General features: G+C 42.8%; 1 protein-coding gene across 1 annotated transcript in view; it reads right to left on the bottom strand.

The window, feature by feature from the left end:
• FNDC1 (fibronectin type III domain containing 1) overlaps nucleotides 1-24,058 on the bottom strand; it is a 101,939-nt gene that overhangs the window by 18,943 nt on the left and 58,938 nt on the right. Inside the window, exons 10-17 of the mRNA XM_055268595.2 lie at nucleotides 22,147-22,335; nucleotides 17,967-20,564; nucleotides 16,143-16,243; nucleotides 13,788-13,899; nucleotides 12,500-12,943; nucleotides 5,792-5,860; nucleotides 3,554-3,697; nucleotides 1,209-1,439 (exon numbers count right to left, since the gene is read on the bottom strand). Coding sequence (XP_055124570.2) covers nucleotides 1,209-1,439; nucleotides 3,554-3,697; nucleotides 5,792-5,860; nucleotides 12,500-12,943; nucleotides 13,788-13,899; nucleotides 16,143-16,243; nucleotides 17,967-20,564; nucleotides 22,147-22,335 — 3,888 coding nt within the window. The remainder of the gene's footprint in view (nucleotides 1-1,208; nucleotides 1,440-3,553; nucleotides 3,698-5,791; nucleotides 5,861-12,499; nucleotides 12,944-13,787; nucleotides 13,900-16,142; nucleotides 16,244-17,966; nucleotides 20,565-22,146; nucleotides 22,336-24,058) is intronic.

Genomic DNA, 24,058 nt, shown 5'->3' with positions numbered 1-24,058 from the left:
ACCATTCACAGAAGTGTGTTCAGTTAATAAAAAGATTTTCTGGCTGTTTGATTACAAGCTTGCCTCCTTCCATTGATTGATTTGCATTCTATTCGGAACACCATAGACTTCATGGCGGTCCATGTAGCACCTACCCAGTACTGCACTTTTACTTCCGCTAAAGACTCGAACTCCTTAATCCCACACCCTCCCTGCACCCCAGGCCCTTCAGTCTCACCTGGCAGGACACCCAGAAGCCTTCTTTTCTGTGTCCCTTATTCTAGTCTAGCTTTTGAGCTGCTGTACAAATTCCACAAGGGAAGATGCTCTTTGGATATTCTTGGACACATTTTTTCATTGTAAGATATAATAGTGGGAACACCAAGACAAGCACTAGAAATTTTGAATTGTGCGAAGTGCACTAGCACAATAATGGCAGAGAATGTCAAACTCTGACCTCTAATGCGACTGCTACCTCCCAGTCAGAGACACACACAGCCACAGCCATACTTCTTCCTCCTACACACCTCAGAGGCCCAGAAAAAAACATTTGCAACTATTCACAGAAAATATCAATTCTCTTTCCATAAGAACTTAAATTTCAAGATGTATCTTCAAATATGTCCTTGGCAGAGTGAATTCAAACATCTCAGAGGCCAAGGAGGCTCAAGATCCTTGGGCATTTTTTCATCACCTCCAATTCCCACATAAGGAACTGAGAAGCACCCAGATTTGTCTGGAAGCACCCAGCAGATGTGAAAGGAGAGAAAGAGGCAGAGGCACAAGCCCAGGGCTGACTCCAACAAGGGACAGCTGTGTGGCCCAGTGGGAGCTTATGGTCATGCTCACTGCAGGATCTGATCCTGCAAGGGGCTAGCTGGACCCCCTGGCCATCTGCAAGATTACAGGATGTTAGAGATGTATGCATATGGGGAAATCAAAGCCCAGAAAGATGAAGTACTGAGCTCAAGATCATGCAAATCAATCTGGGAAGAGGATTTAGGACTTCTGACTTCCATCCAGTACTCCTTACCCTACCCCATGAGGCTTCCATTGTTGCCTATATTTCATCCAGTTGAAGGAAGACATCTACCCATCATCCCATTCATCCATCCAACCCATCCAACCCACTCACCCATGCATGCACCCATCCACTCATCTATCATTCTTTATTGTCCACATTTCCCACCAACATATCATGGGAACTCTGATATCTGCTTAGGACACACCTGTGACCACATCTCCTGGGGTGGCTTTGTCCCAGTCCACAATGACAAATGAGTGGCAGCCTTCCACGGCCACCACGGTGATGTTGCGGGGAGCATGCTGGGGAGGCAGGTCACTCTTCTTCAGGTCATTGGGGATTATTTCATCCAGGCTGTCCACTTGGAAGTGATCCAGTGCATCAGTCAGAGAGCACGGGGCCGATGGGTCTTTATTTAGGTACGTCACGTAAGGAGCTGGAAAAGAACAGAGATATCCAATTGGATTGCTGGAGGCTTTTTCTGGAGGCAGAAACATAGCATCTGCTCCACAGAGTCAGACCCACCATTCAGTCTCTTCCTGCTGGACAGAGGCTCCATCAGCCTTGATACCAAGCTCAGAAACACACCCCCAGCTCTCCTTAATGGATCCATGTGTTTGTGTCTTTCAATCTGGTAATTCCAAAAGATCCTATTGCCCCATCGACATCAATGACTATGCCCTCAAAGTGGTTTTGAGAGATCATGAAACTATAATTAAATGTAATATAAGCCTGCAGCTCGCTGCCATTCCTGTGCCCCACATTTGGAAAAGGGTGAGTCAGGCCCACCCAACACTTTACTAGCATTCTCTCAACACAGTTCATTTCCTTGACTATCTTGGGACCAGGAAAAAATGTATACTGATCAAGATATGCAGCCTTTAGCTTCAGCCCTGGGTGGCCTTCCCTAGAGCTTCATAAACCCCCACAGCAATCTGGAGCATCTGTGCATAAGGCCGGGCCTGAACTGCTGTCTACAACATTACTGCTCGGTATAACAATAGCTACTCACGTTTACAGATGGCTGAAGATTTTTCTACATACATTATTTCAGGGGATACAAGGTCCTGGGAGTAAGGCAGGATATGAACTGATGGCCTCATGTTACCATCTCGCCTGCCAACGCTGAGAGTGCCCACTATGTAAGGATCAGACAGGAGGCTGTCACCCCCAGCCCTTAACTCTTTCTATTATATGCCACTGAATTAGAAATGCCAAGGACTTGGGATTGGGGCTTTATACATGCAAAACTCTCAAGTGATCTCCAGTAACAATGTCTAGCAATTTCTGAAGATTCCACTGTATCTTTTGGTGCTAGGTTGTCATTCTCAGTGGCTATTTGGACTGAACGCAGTTTTTAGCTGCTCTATTTGACTTTTGGGCAAATAATGAAACTAAGGCAGAAGTCAAGAAGTTCTTTTTAACTAATGAGAACAAAGATACAGAGTCCCTGGGACACAGCTAAGGCAATGTTTTCCAAAAATTTGTCTGAAGCTAGGCCTTTAGAACTTGTCCATGGGTCTTATCAGGAAGTTTGGGGAGTGGGCTCCTATGCTTTGGAGAGTTGTAGACTTATGAAAAGAGCCAGACAATAGTAAGCCTTTAGCGTTTCGAGTTCTGTGGAACAGCTAATAATAGCACAGAAAGCATTTCAATTCCCGTCATGGAACTGCCGGGAGAGAAGTCAGCGCATGTGGTAAACGCAGCCTGGCAGCTGCATGCCAGAGACCCGTGTTAGTGTCTGCCTCAGGAACGCCACCTCAAATTAATATTCTTGTTCTTCAAGTATGTGTGGTTTAGACACTCAGTCACTACATCTTGGCTAGCAAGAGCTGTTCTCTGCTCATGGCAGAACAGTTGTTTTGGAAACAGAAAAGTGTGATATTAGTTTAAGCTGTTGCTTGTCTCCACTTAGTAATCTATTAATCCAGCTGTCTCATTAATGAGGTTCATTAAGGGCATGGGAAAAGAAGACTTGCAAGACTTAATGCAGTTTAGTTTCACAGAATTTCCTGTTGAAACTGTTTTAATTACTGAGAAAGAAGAGTAAAATGAATTTCTAGATCTCAAATCCTTGAAGCTAATGAAAGTGATAGGAAATAATGAAAGAAAAAAGCTTCCTCTCCATGACATTATAGGCACTAGTGGCTCAATTCAGTAAGTGGCTAACCTTTTAGGAAGAATTTAACAAACAGTACACACACAAGGCCCAGTGGTAAGTCTTGTCGTAGAAAAACTGGCTACAATAAAAACACTCATGTTCCCTGGTCCAGATGGTTTTTAAGTGTGTCTTACTCTTAGTCTATGCAAGGCAGCCTCTCTCAGCTCTTCTCTGTTGGACACCAAATCCTCCCCTCTTCTGATTTTGGCAGAAAGCAAAATAATACATATCTACATAAGACTGACTCACTCAATTATCCCCAGTGGAAACTTCATTCTGGGAAAACTCAAAATGCACTGCCTTGGCCAGGCCAAAAGATTAGTAATGCTCTTCTTCAAAGACCAAAAGTTAAAAACTCATGTTTCTCTGATTAAGGACGTTATATTTACCAACAAATCGTTTCCTTCCAGCCAGATCAAATTCTTCTTCAGGAAAGGAACTGATAGCACCTTCTTCTGGGATCACCCTCGGTGTGGTAGCAGTGGTCGAAGGCTCAGTGGTGGTTGGTGGCCTTGACGTCTCAAATTCATAATCTGAAATGATATAAAGGCTCTGTAATTGGGCACCGCCAGAAAAGGGGCACTGTCAGAAAAGGGGCACTGTCTATAGTCAAATGATACCTTCTTACATTCAACTGTAGGCTGAAACCCAGACACACATGCACAGACACATACACACACACACATACCCTAAAATAAATGCTACGCCCGAACGTAATTTGTTTCTACTAAAATACTATTTCTTCCCATTTCTGTCCCTGCAGAAAAGAAGCTGCAGACAGAAGAGAGAACGGGCAAAAAGAAACACATATGACCAGAAAAATGGGGTTTTAGACTCAGAGCTGGAGAGAAGCTTAGAATCCATCCATTGTAGCACTGTAGCTCATGGCACTGGCCCAAAGTCATGCTCTACCAGCATAATGTTCCCTTTTAGAGAATAAAAGGTAACATCAAAAAATAAACTTGAAGTTTTTTCTTAAAAATTTTTTTTTGGCCAGGCGTGGTGGCTCACACCTGTAATCCCAGCACTTTGGGAGGCCGAGGCGGGTGGATCACAAGTTCAGGAGATCAAGACCATCCTGGCCAACATGGTGAAAGCCCATCTCCACTAAAAATACAAAAATTAGCTGGGCGTGGTGGTGCACAGCTGTAGTCCCAGCTACTCGGGAGGCTGAGGCAAAAGAATCACTTGAACCCACGAGGCGGAGGTTGCCATGAGCCAAGATCACACCACCGCACTCCAGCCTGGCAACAGAGCAAGACTCCATCTCAAAAAAAAAAATTATTTTTTTCTTCCGTGTATGAACTTTTTCTAGGCATGGGGGGTGGGATTAATCCTGCCAAGACAACTAATCCTTTAACATTTGAAAAAGAAAATAAAACTGCTCCTTTTTCAAACTGTTCAAAGATAAGAAAGATGCTTAGTATTTTCAAAGGTGCTAAAAAAAATCTTCGTTTGCTTTCCAACATCTGCTGTTTTTCTTTTAAGTCAGTTTTTGTTTGAAAACCTTGGGATTAAACCACTACATTGAGCTTTATTATGAATAAATAACACACCAAAGGTGACATTGTTTGCACAGTTGTGATTTAAGACAATTAGAGCTATGAATAATTGCAGAAAAGGTGGACCTCAAAAGTGAAAATCCTAAGCCCTGGTGTCAAAGGCCAGCACTGGGTGTGGACAAGATTCCTTTAATTACTTCTTCAACTGCAGAGGCAACTTCCAAATCACACAAAACAATCACAAGGTCCTAAGTGTAATAATACCATTAGTTACCACTTATTGAATGACTCTCCCAGATGCTGTCCAAGGCACTTTGTATTCTTAATCTTAAAAAAAAAGTGTTTTTTTGTTTGAAATGGGGTGTTGCTCTCTCACCCAGTCTGGAGTGCAGTGAGTGGTGCCATCATAGCTCGAACTCCTGGGCTCAAAACGATCCACCTGTCTCAGCCTGTCAAGTAGCTGGAACTACAGGTGTGTGCTCCCATATCTGGCTAATTTTTTAATATTCGTAGAGATAGGGTCTTGCTATGTTGCCCAGGCTGCTTTTGAACTCCTGGGCTCAAGTGATTCTCCCTCCTTGACCTCTCAAAGTGTTAGGATTACAGGCTTGAGCCACTGCGGCCGGCCTATGTTCCTAATCTTACAAACTTACCCTTGAAAAGATTCTATGATAAGAAATCAACAGATCTAAGCATCACATATTTTATGTAATTAGAAAAGGAGAAAAAAGAAAGGAATAAGAAAGAGAAGAGCCAAGTAAGGAAGTTGGACTTGGTTAAACAAGTAAGTTTTATAAATGAAGGTTGAAGGGGAGCCCAGATGGATAACTCCAGAATTCCTTGGGCCCAAGGAAGGTTGGGAGGGAGGGAACGGGGAGCACAGGCACCAGGTGGGAAGCTGCATCTGCGTGTTAAGCACACTGTTTTTATTAGATCAAATATGCATTTGGGGGTGACATGGAAGCATGGGGTACAACCACCCTTCCCTAAGCCAGCCCTCAGCATTGCCACCGGCCCAAAGCTCTAAAGGAAACTTCCATCAAGATCATCCACTCAATAGTTACAATCAGATCCTTTGATTAGGAAAGAAAGTATGCAAATAATTTTTCAAAAGCCAGTTTGTACCTTCATCATATATAACGTAGGCCTCTTCTGTGGGTACTGCAGTGTCGGTCTCCAAGCCTGAGAACTCATCTAGTGAGGACAGAGAAAAGGACCAGTCATCCAGCACTCCTTCTCCACGGTTCTCTCAGAAGCAGGCCCCAGAGCGTGACAATTCATTCACCTCAATCAGGTCATGAAAACAAGTCCCCAAGGCCAGAGTCTCCACAACTTTTTCAGGAGGAAAATCATCAAAGCACCGAAATGGAACCCAGACTTCCTCTCCTTTGGGCCCAGGAAAGGGTGATACAAATACCCGCCCCATTAGGAGCAAACACCCCACTCCACGTTCCCAGACTCCTCAGCACCACCAAGCTCTCTCTCACCTCCCTCCCACCACCTCAGCCCACTCGCCCGCATGCCTGCAGGGCTCTGATGCTGAGGGAAGGCCTCTGGCCCCTCATGCCACAGCAGGTGCTCTCAGGAAGCAGTCACGAGAGACAGAAGACAGTGCGCGGTTGGTGCTCAGGATGGTGACAAAAAGCCCCTGTGAACATGTGAACTCCCCTGTTCATCAGTCTTCATTCCTCCACCTCCTCCATCTTGCTTCTGGAATATTCTAGAAGCAGGGTAATTTCCTACCTCTTCTACATCCCAACTTGGCAAACTCTACCAATGAGCGTTCCCTGTGCTTCTCCACTTCCTACTGACTTCCCACCCTCTCTCACCAACTCAGGAGATAAATCAGATTTCTTAATTTGCATAGGAAATTTGGAAAAATATGCCAATCATTGCAAATTTCTCCTTACAGATTGGGCCGTACTAACCAATAGATCTATTTTCACTACAGAATTATACTTTAAATGTAACATAAAATTTCAGATGTGATTTTTGGAAAAGCCAGGAAACCCTGGTTAGAAGAACTATTAAAATTACCGTAATGACTAAACTGATATTATGAGCATAAGTAACATGTGAGTGACTTAAGAAAGGTGAGTGATTTAAGCATAAAAGGCATCTTCACCTCCATTATCAGGGCAGTTTAAGCAGAAGTCTTTTAGAAAAGATGTGATGGAATCGATTATACTATTTCTCTACTTGGGAGATATAGATGTAGCTGTAAAAAGGAGAACATCTCACTGTAGCTGATAAAATCTTGAGGCAAAAGGTTTTATAGCTAAAAAAAAAAAAAAAAAAATTGTAAGGAATTCCTTTCCTCCCTTTGACCTGAATCCCACAGCAATTATATAGAACTCTCTAAACTTAATGTACCCTCAAAAGGGGGCAAGGTGGGGAAAACAGGAAGAAGTGACTAGCGGGTGGTTTCCCAGATGTCTTCTGTGTATCAGCCACTTTTATGCATATATAATTTCACAACAAACCCTTGAGATACATTGAGCTTATAAATACCCACTTCTCAGCTGATATGGTTTGGCTGTATCCCCACCCAAATCTCATCTTAAATTATAATCCCCATGATACCCACATGTCCAGGGAGGCATCTGGTGGAAAGTGATTGGATTATGGGGGCAGTTTCCCCCATGCTGTTCTCATGATAGTGAGTAAATTCTCATGAGATCTGATGGTTTTATAAATGGTAGTTTTTCCTGCACACTTGCTCTCTTGTTCTCGCTCTCTCTCTCTCTCCGTCTTGCCTGCCACCATGTAAGATGTGCCTGCTTCCCCTTCTGCCATGATTGTAAGTTTCCTGAGGTCTCCCCAGCCATTTAGAACTGTGAGTCAATTAAACCTCTTTCCTTTATAAATTATCCAGTCTCAGGTAGTATCTCTATAGCAGTATGAAAACAGACTAATACATCAGCCAAGAACACCAAGGCTCTGGGAGGATTTACAGCATGCCTGAGACATGCAGATGGTAAAAGACAGCAAAAAGAGAATGTGAACTTCAAGTACTCTGGCTCCAAGGACTACTTACTTTATACTACATAAAACTGCCTCCACTTCTTAAAAGTTGAACTAACCAATAAAATTATTTGTAAATGTGAAGATGCTCTATTAGAATCACCATTCCACAGTGTAATTAAGGGGAAATTGAAGTAGAAGGTATATACATTCCTATGTCATTATTCTACCAGCCTTTTTTAGCCTAGTTTGAATGACATGAATATTACATTGTAAAAACAAACTCCACCCACAAAGGGCAATGGCAACCTTGAGTGGTCTGTCCAGCCCTCCTGGGATCACAGTAAGAAGCCCCCAGCTCCTATTCGGAGGCCCAAGAGATGGCCCTTGAGGCAATGACTCTGGTGTGTGCTGATGCAGCCAATGAATGTTAAGCAGAGAGAAGCTGTACATTATCCATCCGTTTAGGGGTGGAATTGCCATTTCATGAAAAACTATTAAACACAAACTTTCCTTTGGTCATTCCAATGTCAATATGCCTGGGATCCAAGACAAATTACTTCTGAGCTTGTTCAAATCAGTTTTCAGGTTCACACCCTGTAAAGTTTGGGATTATCTTGCCATTGTTTCCTGGCCTACCATTTTCTTTCCCTTGTCAATTTAACCTTTAGGAATATCCTCTTGCTTTTCCTCATTATCAGTCCAGTGTCATTTCTTTTCATTATTGTTTTTCGCCAGATAAAAAATAAATACATTGTAAGGTTTTTGCATCCCAGAGTGAACAAGAAAAGGGAAAAGTATATCATTTCCTTCACGGACTATGGTGTTATGGGTAACTCCTTGAGGTGCTGAAATACTCCAGTGCATGCAGCAGGCCACAGAAATGATGCTTTTACTGCCAAATGAGTTCACTTCCTGAGATGAGTGACAGTTAAGTCCCCTGGCATTAAGTAAACAATCTACTGGGTGATTTTGGTGTTCTTTTTCTTAAGACCAAATGAACATAGGCATAATTTTTCTAAAATAGAACCATCCTGGCTCCAAGTAAAAATAACTTCCAGATGTAATGAAATATATTTACAATTTAAAAAAAAAGTTGACCACCTTACTTTGGCCCACCTGAATGTCATTTTAAACCATTCAGAACTATGTAAAACTATATATTTTACAAGTCAACTCAGCATCAATGTGAAAAGCTTCAGCCTCTTCACATAAACATAGTTGCCAGCCATCAACCATAGTTGTGTCGTTGATTCTCTTCAGTAGTTTATCCAGTAGCCATGAAAAAAATAAGTGAAAAATGTCACCAAAGAAGTAAGGCCTTTGCTCCAGAGATATTAAAAAATATTTTTAAAAATTATTCTCAGCAGAAGTTTAGAGACAGAAAGTAAATGACAGCCATTTGAAACTCAGGGATATTTGCACATTGTACAGTTGGTCCAGCTCAAATGAATTTTTGAATTTCTCAGTATTTTCTATCTGGAGACCCAGCTATGGTGGGGAAGATCTGTTTTCCATAATGACTGATGTTTTTCTGCAACCTCTAACAAGGTCATGCTACAAATTCTTGAAGATGTTCATCTGGCTCATCACATTCCATATACACCATCTATTATCAGATTTGCTGTAGATACAGAACCTGAAAAAAAAAAGAGCACTGGCTTTTAGGACATGGAAAATACCTATGCCTTAAGGTCTTGCTTGAATATCCAAAGGTACATACTTAGGTACCACAAGGAATTAGAAATGAAGCAGAAGACATTGTCTCAACTGCAAGGAGTTTATTATCCAATAGAGAAGTCAGATCAAGCAGAACAAAACCAAACAAACAAAACAAATGTTCAAGGCAGCATTATTCACAATAACCAAAAAGTGGAAATAACCCAAATGACTACTAACTGATGAATGGAAAAAATGCTGTATATCCATACAATGGAATAAAAAAAAAGGAAGTACTGATGTATTCTATAATGTGAATGAATCTTGAAAACAATTATGCTAAGTGAAAGAAGCCAGACCCAAAAAGCCACATATGACATGATTCCATTTATACAAAATGTCCCAAATAGGTAAATCCATAGAGACAGAAAGTACGTTAGTGGTTTCCATGGGTTGGGAGGAGGGAGGAATGAGGGTTGACTGCTAATGAGTACGGAGTTTCTCCTGGGGTGATGAAAATATTATGGAATCTAATAGTGGTGATCATTGCACAACTGTAAATATATTAACATCCACTAACTTCAGAAGAATTAACTTTATAGTATATGAATTTTATCTCAACAGAGCTAGTATTAATACATTTTTAAAATTTAATTTCTGTTTTTAATTTTTATTTTTAAGTTCTGGGGTACAGGTGCAGGATGTGCAGTTTTGTTACACAGGTAAACATGTGCCATGGTGGTTTGCTGGACAGATCAACCCATCACCTAAGTATTAAGCCCTGCATGCATTAGCTATTTTTCCCAATGCCCTCTCTTCTCCTATCTGACCCTCTGACAGGCCCCATTGTATGTTGTTCCCCTCCCTGTGTCCATGTGTTCTCATTGTTCAGCTCCCACTTATAAGTGAGAACATGCGGTGTTTAGTTTTCTGTTCCTGTGTTAATTTGGTGAGGATAATGGCTTCCAGCTCCATCCATGTCCCTGCAAAGCAATAATCTCATTCCTTTTTATGGCTGCATAGTATTCCATGGTGTATACGGACCACATTTTCTTTATCTAGTCTATCGTTGATGGGCATTTGAGTTGATTCCATCTCTTTGCTATTATGAATAGTGCTGCAATGAACATACATGTGCATGTATCTTTGTAATAGTAAAAATTTAATTTCTTATCACAAAAAAAGACTACTTTCATGGTGAGTGCTCTTACCATAAAGAAAGAAAAAAGAAGAATACTAACAATAAAGGAGTGGGAGCGGGAGGGAACTTTGGGAGGTGATGGATGTGTCTGTGGCATTAGCGGGATGATGATTTTGTGAGTGTATTCTTATCCCAAACTCATCAACGTGTATGGATTAAATATGCAGAACTTTTTCTATGCATACATCAAGAAAGTGGTTTAAAAAGATTAAAAGATAAAAATAACTATGATTACAGTTAATAAAGAAGAAAATGTTTAATGAAGTTGTTAGTGAAACAGTAGAAATAAGAAAGGTCATATGGAAGTCTTTTCAAACTAACAAATTATAGTGCATTAAAATGTGACATGAGGATGATACGTTACTGTCCCCACATTTAACTTTTCCCTAAGACTTTGTATTGATTTGCACTTATTTTCAAAGGCTGTCCAGAGGAAAATTATTCTTTAGCCTGGACTAGGGAATCAGGAGACTGGACAGGAGTGAATGTATATATGTCATGATTTGCAAAGAAAATAAGAGGCAAAAATGCCAGGAAAAATATTGACTTTCATGCCAAATAAAAGTCCAAAAATATAAGGTAAATGAAGAGAACATTTTAGAAGGCCTAAATAAAAGCAGACAAAATAAAATGTGAAATAATAGCAACCGTAATGAAAATCAAATCCAAAATAGTCATTTTTGTTTACAACCAATTATTAAGTAATTATGTTTTAATTATATTTCAGCCTTTAAAATTAAACACATTAATGCATGCAAAAGTAAGACGTCAATACTAGAAATTCAAAGGTAAATTCAAATTTATACTCACTGGGTCAATGGACAGACTAGAAACTTTCTTCCCATTGTTCCTCTCCCTCTGTATGTGTTTCCATGTTTTTTTGGTGTGAATTTTTTAGATGTGTCAAGTTTTCCTGTTTATTTGTAACTTTTTCACAGAAAGACTAACTTCCAACAGAATTCCCATTTTGGGTACAGTATTCATGTTCAAACTGATTGGGCTTATCATAGTCAATAACGTTGCATAAGAATTCCAGCTTGATTCCTGAAAGGAAACATCTTCACTCTGCCTTGGTTTAAAAAGACTTAAGCTTTATAATTGACATTGCAATTCATTTCAAACTGAGGGAAAGAAGATGAATCTATCTCCTCCACACCTGATGCAAATCTAGAATGACTTCTTCCAAAGAAGCTTGAGCAGGGGACTGAGCAGAAAGAATGGAGATATATTGATATACAGTCTCCACGATGACCTGGATAAAGGTGTCCTAGCCCCTGCTCTTCAGGGAGAACAAGCCATTTTCAGAAGGAAGACAGACTTACATCAGGGGCAGCAGGACAGTGCAGATCAGCAGAGAAGGGAAAATGGCGTATTCTTACCCAGTGGAAAGCCCACACTCCCACAGGAAGCCCAGCTACCTAAGGACTGGCATTCTCCAAAGGAGGGCTGATCAAAAAAGTGCTCAGCTGCCGAACATGCTGGGGAAACATTCCTTTTCTTGGAGATTCTCAACAAGACTATTCAGTGATCTAAGTGTTACAACAGTAAGAAATTTATCCAACCTTGTTTAAATCACATAGCTAATCACAGAACCTTTTAAGTATATACATATATATTACAACCACTAATCTACAATATCCATTGGAACACACTTTGGGAAATGCAAGTCCAAACAAATTATGTCACAAGTTTCAGCTAAATTCTTGACTTGGGTTGTGAAAAGCATTGCCAGGTAAACACAAGATGCCCAGTTAAATCTGACTTTAAGTGAACAGGAAATAATTTTTTCATGTAAATATGCCCCATGCAATATTTTTATTTGCTAAGTCTTCCAACCTTAAATGTGGCATGGTACTGTCAAACAAACCTGCTGGGACCAAAAATGCATCGAGTTGCTGCTTTGCTGTGCACGGTGCTCATCCCCTCCCTGCAGGCTCTGCCACCCTGCTCTGAGCTGCAGCGTGCTAGTGTGCCTGGTAAGCGGTTAGCATTAGAACAAAGCCAGTTACCTTCTTCAGCGTAGCACTCTGGGATCCCATTGGAGCTCATTATCAGGTTGCCATCATCGTCGTGCCGTTCCAAGGTCCCAGGGGGACAGGTGGGGATGGGAGTGGTGGGTTTGGGGGTGGTGGTGGTGGTGGTTGTCCGCGTAGTGGTTCGGATTGTGGTTGTTGGACGCCTGGTGGTCGTGCGGCGGGTGGTGGTCGTGCGGCGGGTGGTGGCAGTGGTGGGCCGCGGGGTTGTAGTGGTAGGCAGGGGCGTCGTAGTAGTGGTGGGCCACGTGGTAGTGGTAGGGGGATGGGTGGTTGTTTTGATGACCTCCAACCCCACCAGCGGCTTTCCTCCAAGACTCAAAATTGGCTTATCTTGGGCACTGGCCAGAGGTGTGCCATGTCGCCCCTGCCCAAAGAGTGGGAGGCCGTCAGGACTCACCACGGGGGTCCCTTCCAGATCTGAAACAAAATCAACCAATAGCTATGCAACAAGGTGAAGCAATCTAGAGAAAACAAAAAGCAAGCAATAAGTGTCTTCTCAAAGCTTATGTATTATCGTGTTTTAATCAGTAAAAGGCAAAGGGATAAATGAATGTTGCATCAGTATGCTCCACGATCCTGAGATAACTCTTGTGTCTGGCAAAGGAAGAAATACTTTCCTTTGCCTCATTCCTATGCCTAAGGGGGAAAAGTGTTACTTTGGGTTAAAGGTGGAAAACTTCTTCTGTAAAGGGCCAGGAAGCAGATATGTTAAGCCTCATAGGCCAGATGGTCTCTGTTGCAACTACTCAATCAGCTTTTAGAGTGCAAAAAAGAAGACAGACAATACATAAACAACACATAAAAAATGAGTTAGACAACGCATAATTAAGTGAGTGTATTGTGTTCTAATAAAACTTTGCATATGGACACTGAAATGTGCATTTCATATAATTATCATGCCACAAAATACTCTTTTTTCTGGCAACCATTTAAAAATGTAAAAACTATTCTGAGCTCATGGGTCTTACAAAAATAGGTAGCGGGCTACAACCTACAGGTTGTAGTTTGCGGAACCCTCCTCTGAAATTTAAGAACAAAGTAAAGGGCCACATTTTCTAGAGGGTGCAGCCTGCAGGAAGGGAACTACCACTCTCTGGGGGAAACACCAAGTTCTGCCTCTTTGGAGGCTCTTCTTTTCACGTGGGTAAAAGTAACTAAACCATGACCAATCATTATAAATGAGGGGGACAAGGAAGATAGAAGCTGTAATTCTATGGCTAATTCAGTAGGCTTTTATTCTTTAAAAACCATTCTCCCTTACCCACAATGGTTCGACCATCTCCTCCTAGTTTAATCCGAAGAGGATTTCCGTGTGAATCTTGGAGGTACCTTCCTTCTGCATTCAATACCAACCCACGATCAAGGTCCACAACCTAAATCCATGACATAAATTAAAGAATATATTGGACATTTTGAAATGGTCACATTAGTCCAACTATATATGTACATACCCCTGAAGCTTCCACCAGAAGGAAACCATAATGTGAGTAGAAGACATTCTTTTTGTCAATATCATTCATAAAGTCTTAAAAAATAAAGTACAGGCCGGGCACGGTGACTCACTCCTATAATCCCAGCACTTTGGGAGGCCGAGGCGGGCAGAACACGAGATCAGGAGATCGAGACCATGGTGAAACCCCGTCTCTACTAAAAATACAAAAAAAATAGCCAGGCGCGGTGGCAGGCGCTTGTAGTCCCAGCTACTCGGGAGGCTGAGGCAGGAGAATGGCGTGAACCCAAGAGGCAGAGCTTGCAGTGACCTGAGATCGCGCCACTGCACTCCAGCCTGGGCGACAGAGCGAGACTCCGTCTCAAAAAAAAAAAGAAAAAAAAAGTACAAAACAGTCATCTTTCATATTATAATTGCTTACCTATATAACATGTAAATTGTTTTAAGTTTCTCAAATCACAAAAGATGCTCAAAATATTTTTACCATTAAGTGCATTGTGTCTAATGCTGGAAAGAAGGAAACAATGTGTCTCTCAGTTGAGGGGAGAGATTAAATAATTTGTGGCCCATCCATATGGTAGAATATTATGCCGACAATTCTACATACATTCTACATATATATGAACTCAGATCACAGGGCTGATTATTTTGCAAAAATAAAAATATATCCATTTGCATATATAAGCTTAAAGATGCAGAGAAAAAAATTACGGAAGGTTATACCGCAAATGGTTAACAGTGGTTATCTTTGAGAAGTAGTTTGGGTGAAGAATGTTTATTTTCTGTTTCATATATTTCAATACAAATTGTTTTAACTTCTTGCAATGAATGTGAATTGCTAGCATATTAAAGACATAAAATCTTTCCATTTTGCTGTTAATGTTAAAAATCAAAGTTGCTATAACAAAAACAATATAATTTGTAATCACATTGCCTAATATAGTATGCATGTAAAAAATGTCACATTCTAAGGAACTGTAAAACTTGAAGAAAGCTATAATTATCTCTATTAAGGAACAAGCTCGTGCTCTTTGCTGGTGGTTCTCAAAGCATGGTCCTGGACCTGAAGCCTCAGCATCACATAGGAACTTGTCAGATACTCAAATCACCCAGCCCTACCTGAGACTTGTATTTGATAAAATTCTCAGTGATCCTGAGCTGGCTTAAGTTTGAGAGCCGCTGCTTTAGACACTCAGGCTACTGGAGGAAGCTTTGCAAACAAGCCACTTCGGTGGGTATTGTTTTGGCATTAAAATAAAATTTATGTAAACTCTATTTTGAAATCTACCCCATGCTGTTTCCATTCAAAATTATTTGCAATAGCATTTTGCTTCAATGTGCATTCTTCCTACTATTAATTTCTCTTCCTTTAAGCAATGATAACATGCATCTTTAGATCACCTATGACTGAAAATGTCATAGTCTTTTAGTACATTTCCCTAAACCTTATCATTATAAATGGGAAATTTTGATTGGGAATTACAGTATAAATAATTTTTTTATTCTTAGAAAAAGTACTTTTAATTCCTGAATATGGTAAAGTGTTCTACTACCCTCAACCCACCAAAACCTCCTAAACATTTATCTTAACCTCAAGCAATTAAAGCTGTTTAGACATACATGAAGTACTAATATATAATTTTAGTACAACACTTGTTGGAAGATTCAAAAGATGATCTAATAAAAATTTCCAGTATCATTCAGGGTTTTTTGTTTGTTTATTTTTACCCTGTGTCCTTTGAGAAAGGATTTGACATGACTTACAGAAAATATGTGTAATGTTTAATCAAACGATAAACAAAACCTAAAAAAAAAATGAAGCTACCAGGACAGGGAAAATATAAGTTCCTTTGAACGGCCATCCATTGGGTCTATAATTACTATGGTTGGGCCATGCATTCATTTGACCTTCCTAACCAGTCAAGGCAAATGAAAAACAAAGGCCCATGCCTTATCTTGGCTATGAGAAGAAAACAAGCTAGTTACCAGGAGAACCAAAGATTTTTCTGAGTATTAAAAGAAACTCTATACAAGTACATATAAGTAGTTAAAACTAGAGAAGAAGAACAAACAAAGACCACTTCATTTATCACTACACAATGTCCACCATTTTTCTCTTCTCAACAGCATGAAAACGACGGGGATGTGTAAAGAAGTTTACCCTACCCACTTTGTTCCTTGAGGGCCATTGATAATTCTCTGTCCATTCGGTTTTCCATTACTACCAGGAAGGACTTTCCCTTCTACATTTGGTCTGCCATTATAACCTACACAGTACCAAAAATAAAAATAACAGAGCCTGGTAAATTCAACATGCCCGGGAAGTTGGCTTCATACCAAACTATAAGTAGTAACACATCATTTCAAATAGAAGCTCTAAACAGAATTTTAAACCAATAGCTCAAATATATTAGATAATGATAGTCTCAAATTATGACTTCTCCATAACAGATATGAATGTCAGTTAAGAATACAGTAAAGTCACAGCTTTCTGACAATACTGTGGGAATGAGAGTGTGTGGCATAAGTAAATTTGCCATAGAAAACTTAAGACCTTAGTAGCTGTAGCTTTATTTTAGCCACGTGGAAGTTGGAGGAAGGAAGGGTTGGAAGGATAGAGAAAATTATGTCTAAAATGTACTAGATGCTGTCCCACTTTTCTAGGGATGTTAAACTAAACACAGCTATTCACAGCTGACTCGGGTCCCAATCACCAATGCCAAGTATAAGTGCACAATGCTGTCTCAAAGCTTGCTGAACGCTGTGGGGCTGCTTGAGAAGTATTTGCTCAGACAGTAAGAAGATGCAGCAGCACCCTTACACTTGTTGTTTCTGTCTGTCTCTGCCTCACATGGAGATGTTTCTCACCAGCTGCAGTCTGCTCTGGTTCAGCATTGACCGCTCAGCAAAGTGCTTGGGCTTTCTGACTGCTACTTGCAGGTCAGACACTTATTTCTCTCATTCCTTCATTTATTTATTAAATATTTATTGAGTTCCTGCTATGTACAAGGGAATGTTGAGTTTTACATCTACTATCAGGGTGCTAGGTTTGATTAAAACAGTCAATCTTAGTGGAAAACTGAGTTTGATATGGGGCATTGTTCTATGTCTTTACATTGGGCTAAAATAACAATGCATTGTACAGATCTTCAAAAAAAAAATAATACATTCATTCAAGAATGTTCTATAAAGCCCCAATTACACACAAGGAGAGTTTAAAGCACCATTTAACTGAATGCAAATTTATGGTAAATACCTCAGACCCCACCCTGGACATAAACTCCAGTTCATAGCTGACTTCGTTCAACCCTCTGTTATAGAAATACAAAGCACACATCTGCCTGTAACTCCTCTTTGTGACATGCATTTTCTGGAGGTTTTAGACAACATTCACTAATTGCACTGTCTGAGCAATTCATACCCAAGATATTTGAGTTTGTCTCAGGGTTTGTTTGGTTGAGAGTTTTGCATGCAGAAGATGAGAACAAGATAAGAACAAGAACAAGATAAGCCTACATATGTATCTAACCAGCTACTATGGATCCCTTAAACGCATGGCGGCACATGAACAACTAAGAAGAACCTGAGCTGGGCATCATGCTTGTGACACATTTTCACAGGTTAAGAGTGTATGCCAAGGGATTCAAAGAGGCAATGTAGGACAGTGAAATGACTGTGGAATTAGAGGCAATGTGAGTTAGTAATGGCTGTGAAATTAGACCATCTGGGATTGGAATGGCAGCTCTGAGCTGTCTGCCTTAGGGCAAGCCCCTCAGATCCTGAGCCGCAGCTTCTGCTTCCGGAAAACAGGGATAACAATGCAAACCCTATGGACCGTTCAGAGAATGAAATTATGTCACATGTGCAAAGCTCTTAACACAGTGCTTGGACATAGTAGGTGCTAAATAAAATAGAATAAAAAACTTCTTGGGCATTGCCATGAACACCACTGAACACCTTAAAGAAAGACCCTTTGAAAAAATAAACTACCTTGTCTGTAAGGGGGTCTGGCAGGCTGTCGGGAGAGAGGGTTACGGAATCTGGCATGCATCATCCTCTGGCGCAAGGACAGCATCGGGGTGGTGGAGGAGTGGCCAGGCGGGGCGCGCGTGGTGTACCGCGGCCAGGGGTGGGTGCCCGCGACGGGGCTCACGGTGGCAGCGCTGCGAGGCGGCGGTCGGGAAGGGAGGTGGGAGGCCCTGGGGGAGCTGCCTGGAGGTGGGGGGAGAGGTCGCTTCACAGGAGCCAGGCTCCCTCCGCGAGGGGCAAGCGCGATGGCAGGCTCCCTCTCGTCCTTGGCGAGGCTCCCATCGGCGTCTTTGCCGCCCCTGGGAGTGGAGAACGAGGGCCACTTTGGCACAGAGGAAGACAGAAGGTCTTCCTTCCCGCCTTTAAAAAACCCCGCGTCCTCCTCCTCCTCGTCTTCGGCTGAGACGGACTGCTGGGACTTGGAGGACAGGGGCCGCTTGGAAGGAGGCTCCGACTTCCCGGGCGCTGCCCTGCTGGGGACCCGAGCGCGGGACTGGGGGCCGCCGGGTCGGCTGGGCCTGGCGGGGGAGCCCGCATGTCCGCGCTGGGACCTGTGGTCGCCACCTGCCCCTGCGCCTGTGGTAGACTCCACCTGCTGGTGCTTGGGAAGGGACGCAGCTGCCTCCTTGGCGCGCGGGGCGTGCGCGGGGGCCCGCACATCCTGGGCCTCGACTTCTGTGCTGTCGTCGTCGTAGCTGCCCTGGGCATCCTCGTCCTGGTTCTGGAGGGCCGTGGGGAGCATCCCTCTAGAGCTCGCCGTGTAAAGGTCCGAGGAGGAGTGGGAGCCGCCCTGCGACGTGGGGCGGGGCCGCCCGGCCTGGGTCAGTGAGAGCCTGGGCTGGGAAGGTGACCGCCCCGCGTCTCTGCTCTGGGGTCCCGGCTGGTGCTGGGACGTGGCGACGGGAGGAGGGGGCTGCTGTTCTGGGGCCCGGCCGGGTGTCATCCTTCTGGGAACACTGGGATGGTGCTGTGACCGTGCTGCGGGAGGACGAGCAGGGGACGCGCGGCGGTCTGTGGACCCCGGCTGTGCTTTGGGAGAATGACCCTCCGTGTCCGCGTCTGTGCTCTGTTGAACGTCCTGAGCCTTGGAGGCCAGGGAGGAGTATTTGCCCTGAGGATGTGCATCTGCCCCTGTGGATTTAGGGTTCTCTGGGATGGGTTCCTTCCGAAGCAGGCTGGCCCCTCTCTGCGGGCTTCTCCTTAAGGCCTCCCAGCCCCGGGAGAATGGCTGCCTGGAGGAGGAAGGCACGTGGTCATTGACAACGGTGGCAGGAAGCGGCTTCTCATCCTCCTCGTCTCCATGGACACCTGAGCTAAGCCTAGGGTGGGAATCCGGGTGAGAGGGAACCCTGGGGTGGGCTCGGGAGGGCACAGTGGACTGTGGGGAGCTGGAGGGCTGCAGCCGAGGTCCCCGCCCGATGCCGAACCTGCTTGGAGACCTCCCGTTGGCAGCAAAGGGCTTGTGTCTGAGCAAATGGAAGTGTCCAGAGGCAGGCCGGGCCCGCAGCGTCTGGGCCGTGGCCTCCGCCTGCCTTCCGCCGTCTTCCCTATCGCCATCACCGTCGCTTTCACCATCAGAAGCCTCCGCTCCCTCAGAGACCTGCGTCCTGGACAAGAGACGAGAAGAGACGGAGGAGGACATGGTGGACCGTGATGGCGCATTGGAGTTGGTGGCTGGGGCGTCCTCACCATCCTTCCCGCCCCTGGAGAGTGGAGGGCCCAGGTGTGGCTGGGTGGGCAGCAGCCGAGATGATCCCCCATGGGGTGGAGAAAGTCTTGAGGGTGGGGCTGAGGCACTGGAATCTTCCTCTGCGGCCCCTGAATGGGGGGTCCTCCGCGCCGGCGAGGCCGGCTTTGCACCGGGGCGCACGGAGCTTCTGTCGCGGAGAACGCTGGACGGGGACTGGCGGCTGGGGGACAGGGCTGGCCGGGGCTGGGCGAAGGCGCCCTTGGGGTGGAGGGAGCCCACAGCGCGCTGGTCTTCGTCTGAGTCCACCAAGTCGTTGTCATTCAAGCTGGCAGGCAGGGAAGGACGGTGAGAGGTGCCCTGGGTGGACGCGTGGTGGGCAGGAGAGGCCGAAGCCGAGGGGGGCGCCCCTGGGCGGGGCTGCGTGGCCAGGGAAAAGCCAGGCTTATCTACGCTTTCCCTTCGGGGCAGCGCTGGCATCCGGGCCCTCACTGCAGTCCTGCCGGGAGCAACCACCGAGTGGCCGTGTCTACTTGGAGGCCTCGGGGTCCGTTTCTGGTCTTGGGTGTCCGAGGGTGACACGGGCGAGTCCTCCCGGGAACCCAGCTCCTCCTCCCCGGTGACTTCTGTCGACTGAAGATCCAGCTCCTCTGCCTTCTTGGCGCGAAGCTGGGGTTTTCGGGGCGCCCCACCATTAGCCAATATTTTGTTCTTCAAGTCAAGAAGAAGGTCCTTGGCATTTCTCCCCTGGGGAGAAGCAGGCCCAGAGGGGTGTTGGGAGGAAGCAGGAGCTCTGGGAGAAGGTGAGGAAGGCTCAGGTTTTTCGGGTTTCCCATTGTCCTCCGTGTTCTGCTGAACATCCGCCTTACTGGCTGCAACAGATTTTAAAGAATTGCCTGTCAAAGAAGAAACTCAAAAGCGAAAGCGGAGGTGAGACACAGTATTAAAAACAGCATATGGAGGCATTTCAAATCATAGTTATAATGACTAACTTTTAATTCCTTAGAACACTGGAAACGTGTTTTCTCAATGATAGCATTCTTTTTAAAACTTATATTTTGCTTTAAGTAACAAATATAGTCCTAGAAAATATAAGTTAATTTAATCTCTATCTATTGAACCAGGTTATGCCACATCTTACTATTTGAAGAAATTCTGAAATGAGTACTTTGAAGTAACTCATTTATTTTATAAATGCAAAATCTTATATAGGATTTTCTTAATAAAACTAATTGTCGGTGTATTACAAATGCATTACAGCTGTCCTTAATAGACAAGAAACACGAATACACCTGGTGCAAACTGCTGAATAATCTATACTCAAAGTGATGGGGAATGTGTGACGAGCAACCAATTTGTAATTTTTAAGGCATTACAAAAAGTTCCCTCTTCCCATAGCATGTCCTTACCTGCTTCCTCCATCTTTTTTAAAATTCCATTAATAGTGGACACATTTATAATTCTAAAATAAGGCTTAAAATAAAAAAACTCCTGGGATAGGCAAACATTATGTTAAATGTACTATAAGCACCCTGTCTTCAGAGCAGACTGACTGAGGGAAGAGGTTCTATAGGGGGGAGGAACCTGTATTGCAGTGAGAGCGCCGGAGGGGCAAATGTCATCCATCTCACAGATTTTTCCATGACAAAATTGTCTAATATTGCAGTCTACCATGGGTCTTCATAGCACATAATGAAGGAAAAGCTGCCAATATCCAGCATAAATGTGAGGAGGTAGAAAAGAAGACACGGTCCAAAAACGCTCCCCTCCAGCTGTGGATCTTTATTAACCTGTTTGGTTTGGATATTGATCAGGTAAGCTAGACAACTGAAATCCTTCTGCGTACAGCTGCATTCCTAAATAATGGAATACAAACCAAAAATTTTACTTTTATCTTATTTTTAAATGTTACTTGTTTAAAATTTTAGATTCAGGCATTGCATGTGCAGGTTTGTTACATGAATATATTGCATCGTGGTGAATCTTGGGCTTCTAGTGAACCCATCTCCCAGCAAGTGAATATTATACCCAGTGGGTAATTTTTTTAACCCTCACCCATCTCCTGTCCTTTCTGCTTTTGCAAACTAAACATTTTTAAAGCTACATAGAAATTGAAGAGAGCTGACAATGAAAAATATCACATTACCATTTGTAAAAATGTTCTTTCCCTGTCACCACAAGCCTAAAATTAAATAATGATGTCAGATTAATCATATAATTAATACATTAATAATACTGAAATAATAATGTTATCAATAATCAATAACATTTTAATCTTTGAGAAGACTAATTTCTAAAGGAAACACAAAAATATTTTAAAAATCAATATGCAACTTAGCCTGGAAAAATCATCTGCTGAGCAGTTCCAAACTCAAGCGCATGATTCAAAGGAACACAAAACAAACAGCAGGAATGAAGAGAGAGAGAAGACAGCCACAGACACATAATGCTTACTTGTTGGCATAGCGACAATGAAGGCTTTGGAGTGAGGTCCCAGGCCTCTCCTGTTTGCGGCCCGGATTTTGAAAAGATAGCGTTCCCCAGGCTGCAGACCATCCACCAAGGCAGAAGTAGTGTCTCCAGGATAGGTGAGGGACTTTGCTCCAAATGGTTTGAGAGCCGGGGCGTATGAAAGAATGTATTCTGAAATGATTTGGCAGATGGTTGGAAGGAGGAAACTGAAAACAGTCCTGTGTCCAGCAGACAGACTGTATGGGCAGGACGAATTAGAACGTGCATTACTAAAATTAGTACACTAGCAATGCACGCCAAGTCACCAGCTGGAGCACAAAGACACAGCAGAAGGTGAACTCACATTCATTCGGGCAACCAGACAGGGCTATGTATTTAATTAGCTGACACTTCACTGTTTTAAGCAAATTAAACATATGAAAGCCAGGAGGCCAGTCTTCATACAATTCCCCCCAAATTTACACACCGTTGGGTTTCTAAAATTGTATTTATTTACTAATTTGCTATGATTGATATGTCCTGATAGAATAAACTAAGGAAAAAGAAATGACAACTGCTAGGAATGGATCCTGAATAGCATCTGACATCTTCAAGAGTTTTACTTTATTAACCTCGGTTATTTTTATTAGCATATTTAGCCAGAAAAACTCCATATTTGAAGTATAATTTCATTATTGTAGGAATTATAAAAGTTCTCAGTATATGATGATAAAGATATTTCACAGTATTTTAAAGCTGTGAAGAAAAGTTGCTAAGTAATAGATTTATGTGATAGCTCATGTTTCCATCTTTAATTGGCTCACTCTATAGTCATATAATAGCCCTGAATTTGGAAAACCATAGCAAATTCAGTTCAAGGAACTAAAATATGTCTATGCTCACATGGAAATGTTATAACATAAGGGAATAATATTTTAAAAAATAATTTTCACCTTCAACTAAAAACTCTCATGCCTATTTTCCTCTCAGTGAACCCAAGATTTACAAAACATCAAATTAATATGAGTAGGGGCCGGGCGTGAGCGCCTGTAATCCCAGCACTTTGGGAGGCTAAGGTGGGCAGATGACTTGAGGTCAGAAGTTTGAGACCACCCTGGCCAGCAGGGTGAAACCCTCGTCTCTAGTAAAGACACAAAAATTAGCCAGTGATTGTGGTGTGTGCCTGCGGTCCCAGCTACTCGAGAGGCTGAGGCAGGAGAATCACTTGGACCCCGGAGGCAGAGGTTGCAGTGAGCCAAGATTGCACACTGCACTCCAGCCTGGGCGATGAAGTGAGGCTATGTCTCAAAAAAAAAAAAAGAGAAAAAGAAAAAGAAATGAGTAGGAGCAAGGAAAAATAACTTTAATCACAGAAAAGTCAAGAATTATCAGGAGCACGGATGATCTTTTCTTTTCCCTTAGCTCCAATCTTTAAAAAGTACATTTATTTAAAAAAAAAAAAAAGTTTCAACCAAAAATGCTTTTGCAGCATTTGTCTGGAAAAAAACACAGCATTCATTTCTCATTGAAAATCAACAAACTTGTCATTTGTGGTGGTCAAAAGTAAGAATTAAGAGAACCCATTGTCTATAAAAATTTGTGATTCAAATTTTAAAATAAACCCATCTGGAGAATAAATTTAGCCTTGTCAAAGTATATTCTTCTATTATGTTTTATATTTCTTGTACACAGAAAATGCCCCAGTGTAATTATTAATTTTAATCTCACCACTACACCCTTACAAAAACAACCTAAGCAGACTTAAGATACACGAGTTCTTTTGGACATAAAAACTCAGTAGCTGTTATTATTTCTGCAATATTTAATTGACTACCATGGCACTTCTTTCGCCAAGGAACTGTAAGTATCAACCCAGATGAGGGAGAGAGGAAGAGTACATAAGTAGCATGGGAAT

The sequence above is a fragment of the Symphalangus syndactylus genome, chromosome 2 (assembly GCF_028878055.3).
Source record: "Symphalangus syndactylus isolate Jambi chromosome 2, NHGRI_mSymSyn1-v2.1_pri, whole genome shotgun sequence".
NCBI classification, from domain to species: Eukaryota; Metazoa; Chordata; class Mammalia; order Primates; family Hylobatidae; genus Symphalangus; species Symphalangus syndactylus.
The sequence above is the reverse complement of the archived record's forward strand: the minus strand, read 5'-3'. Positions and strand labels throughout refer to the sequence as shown.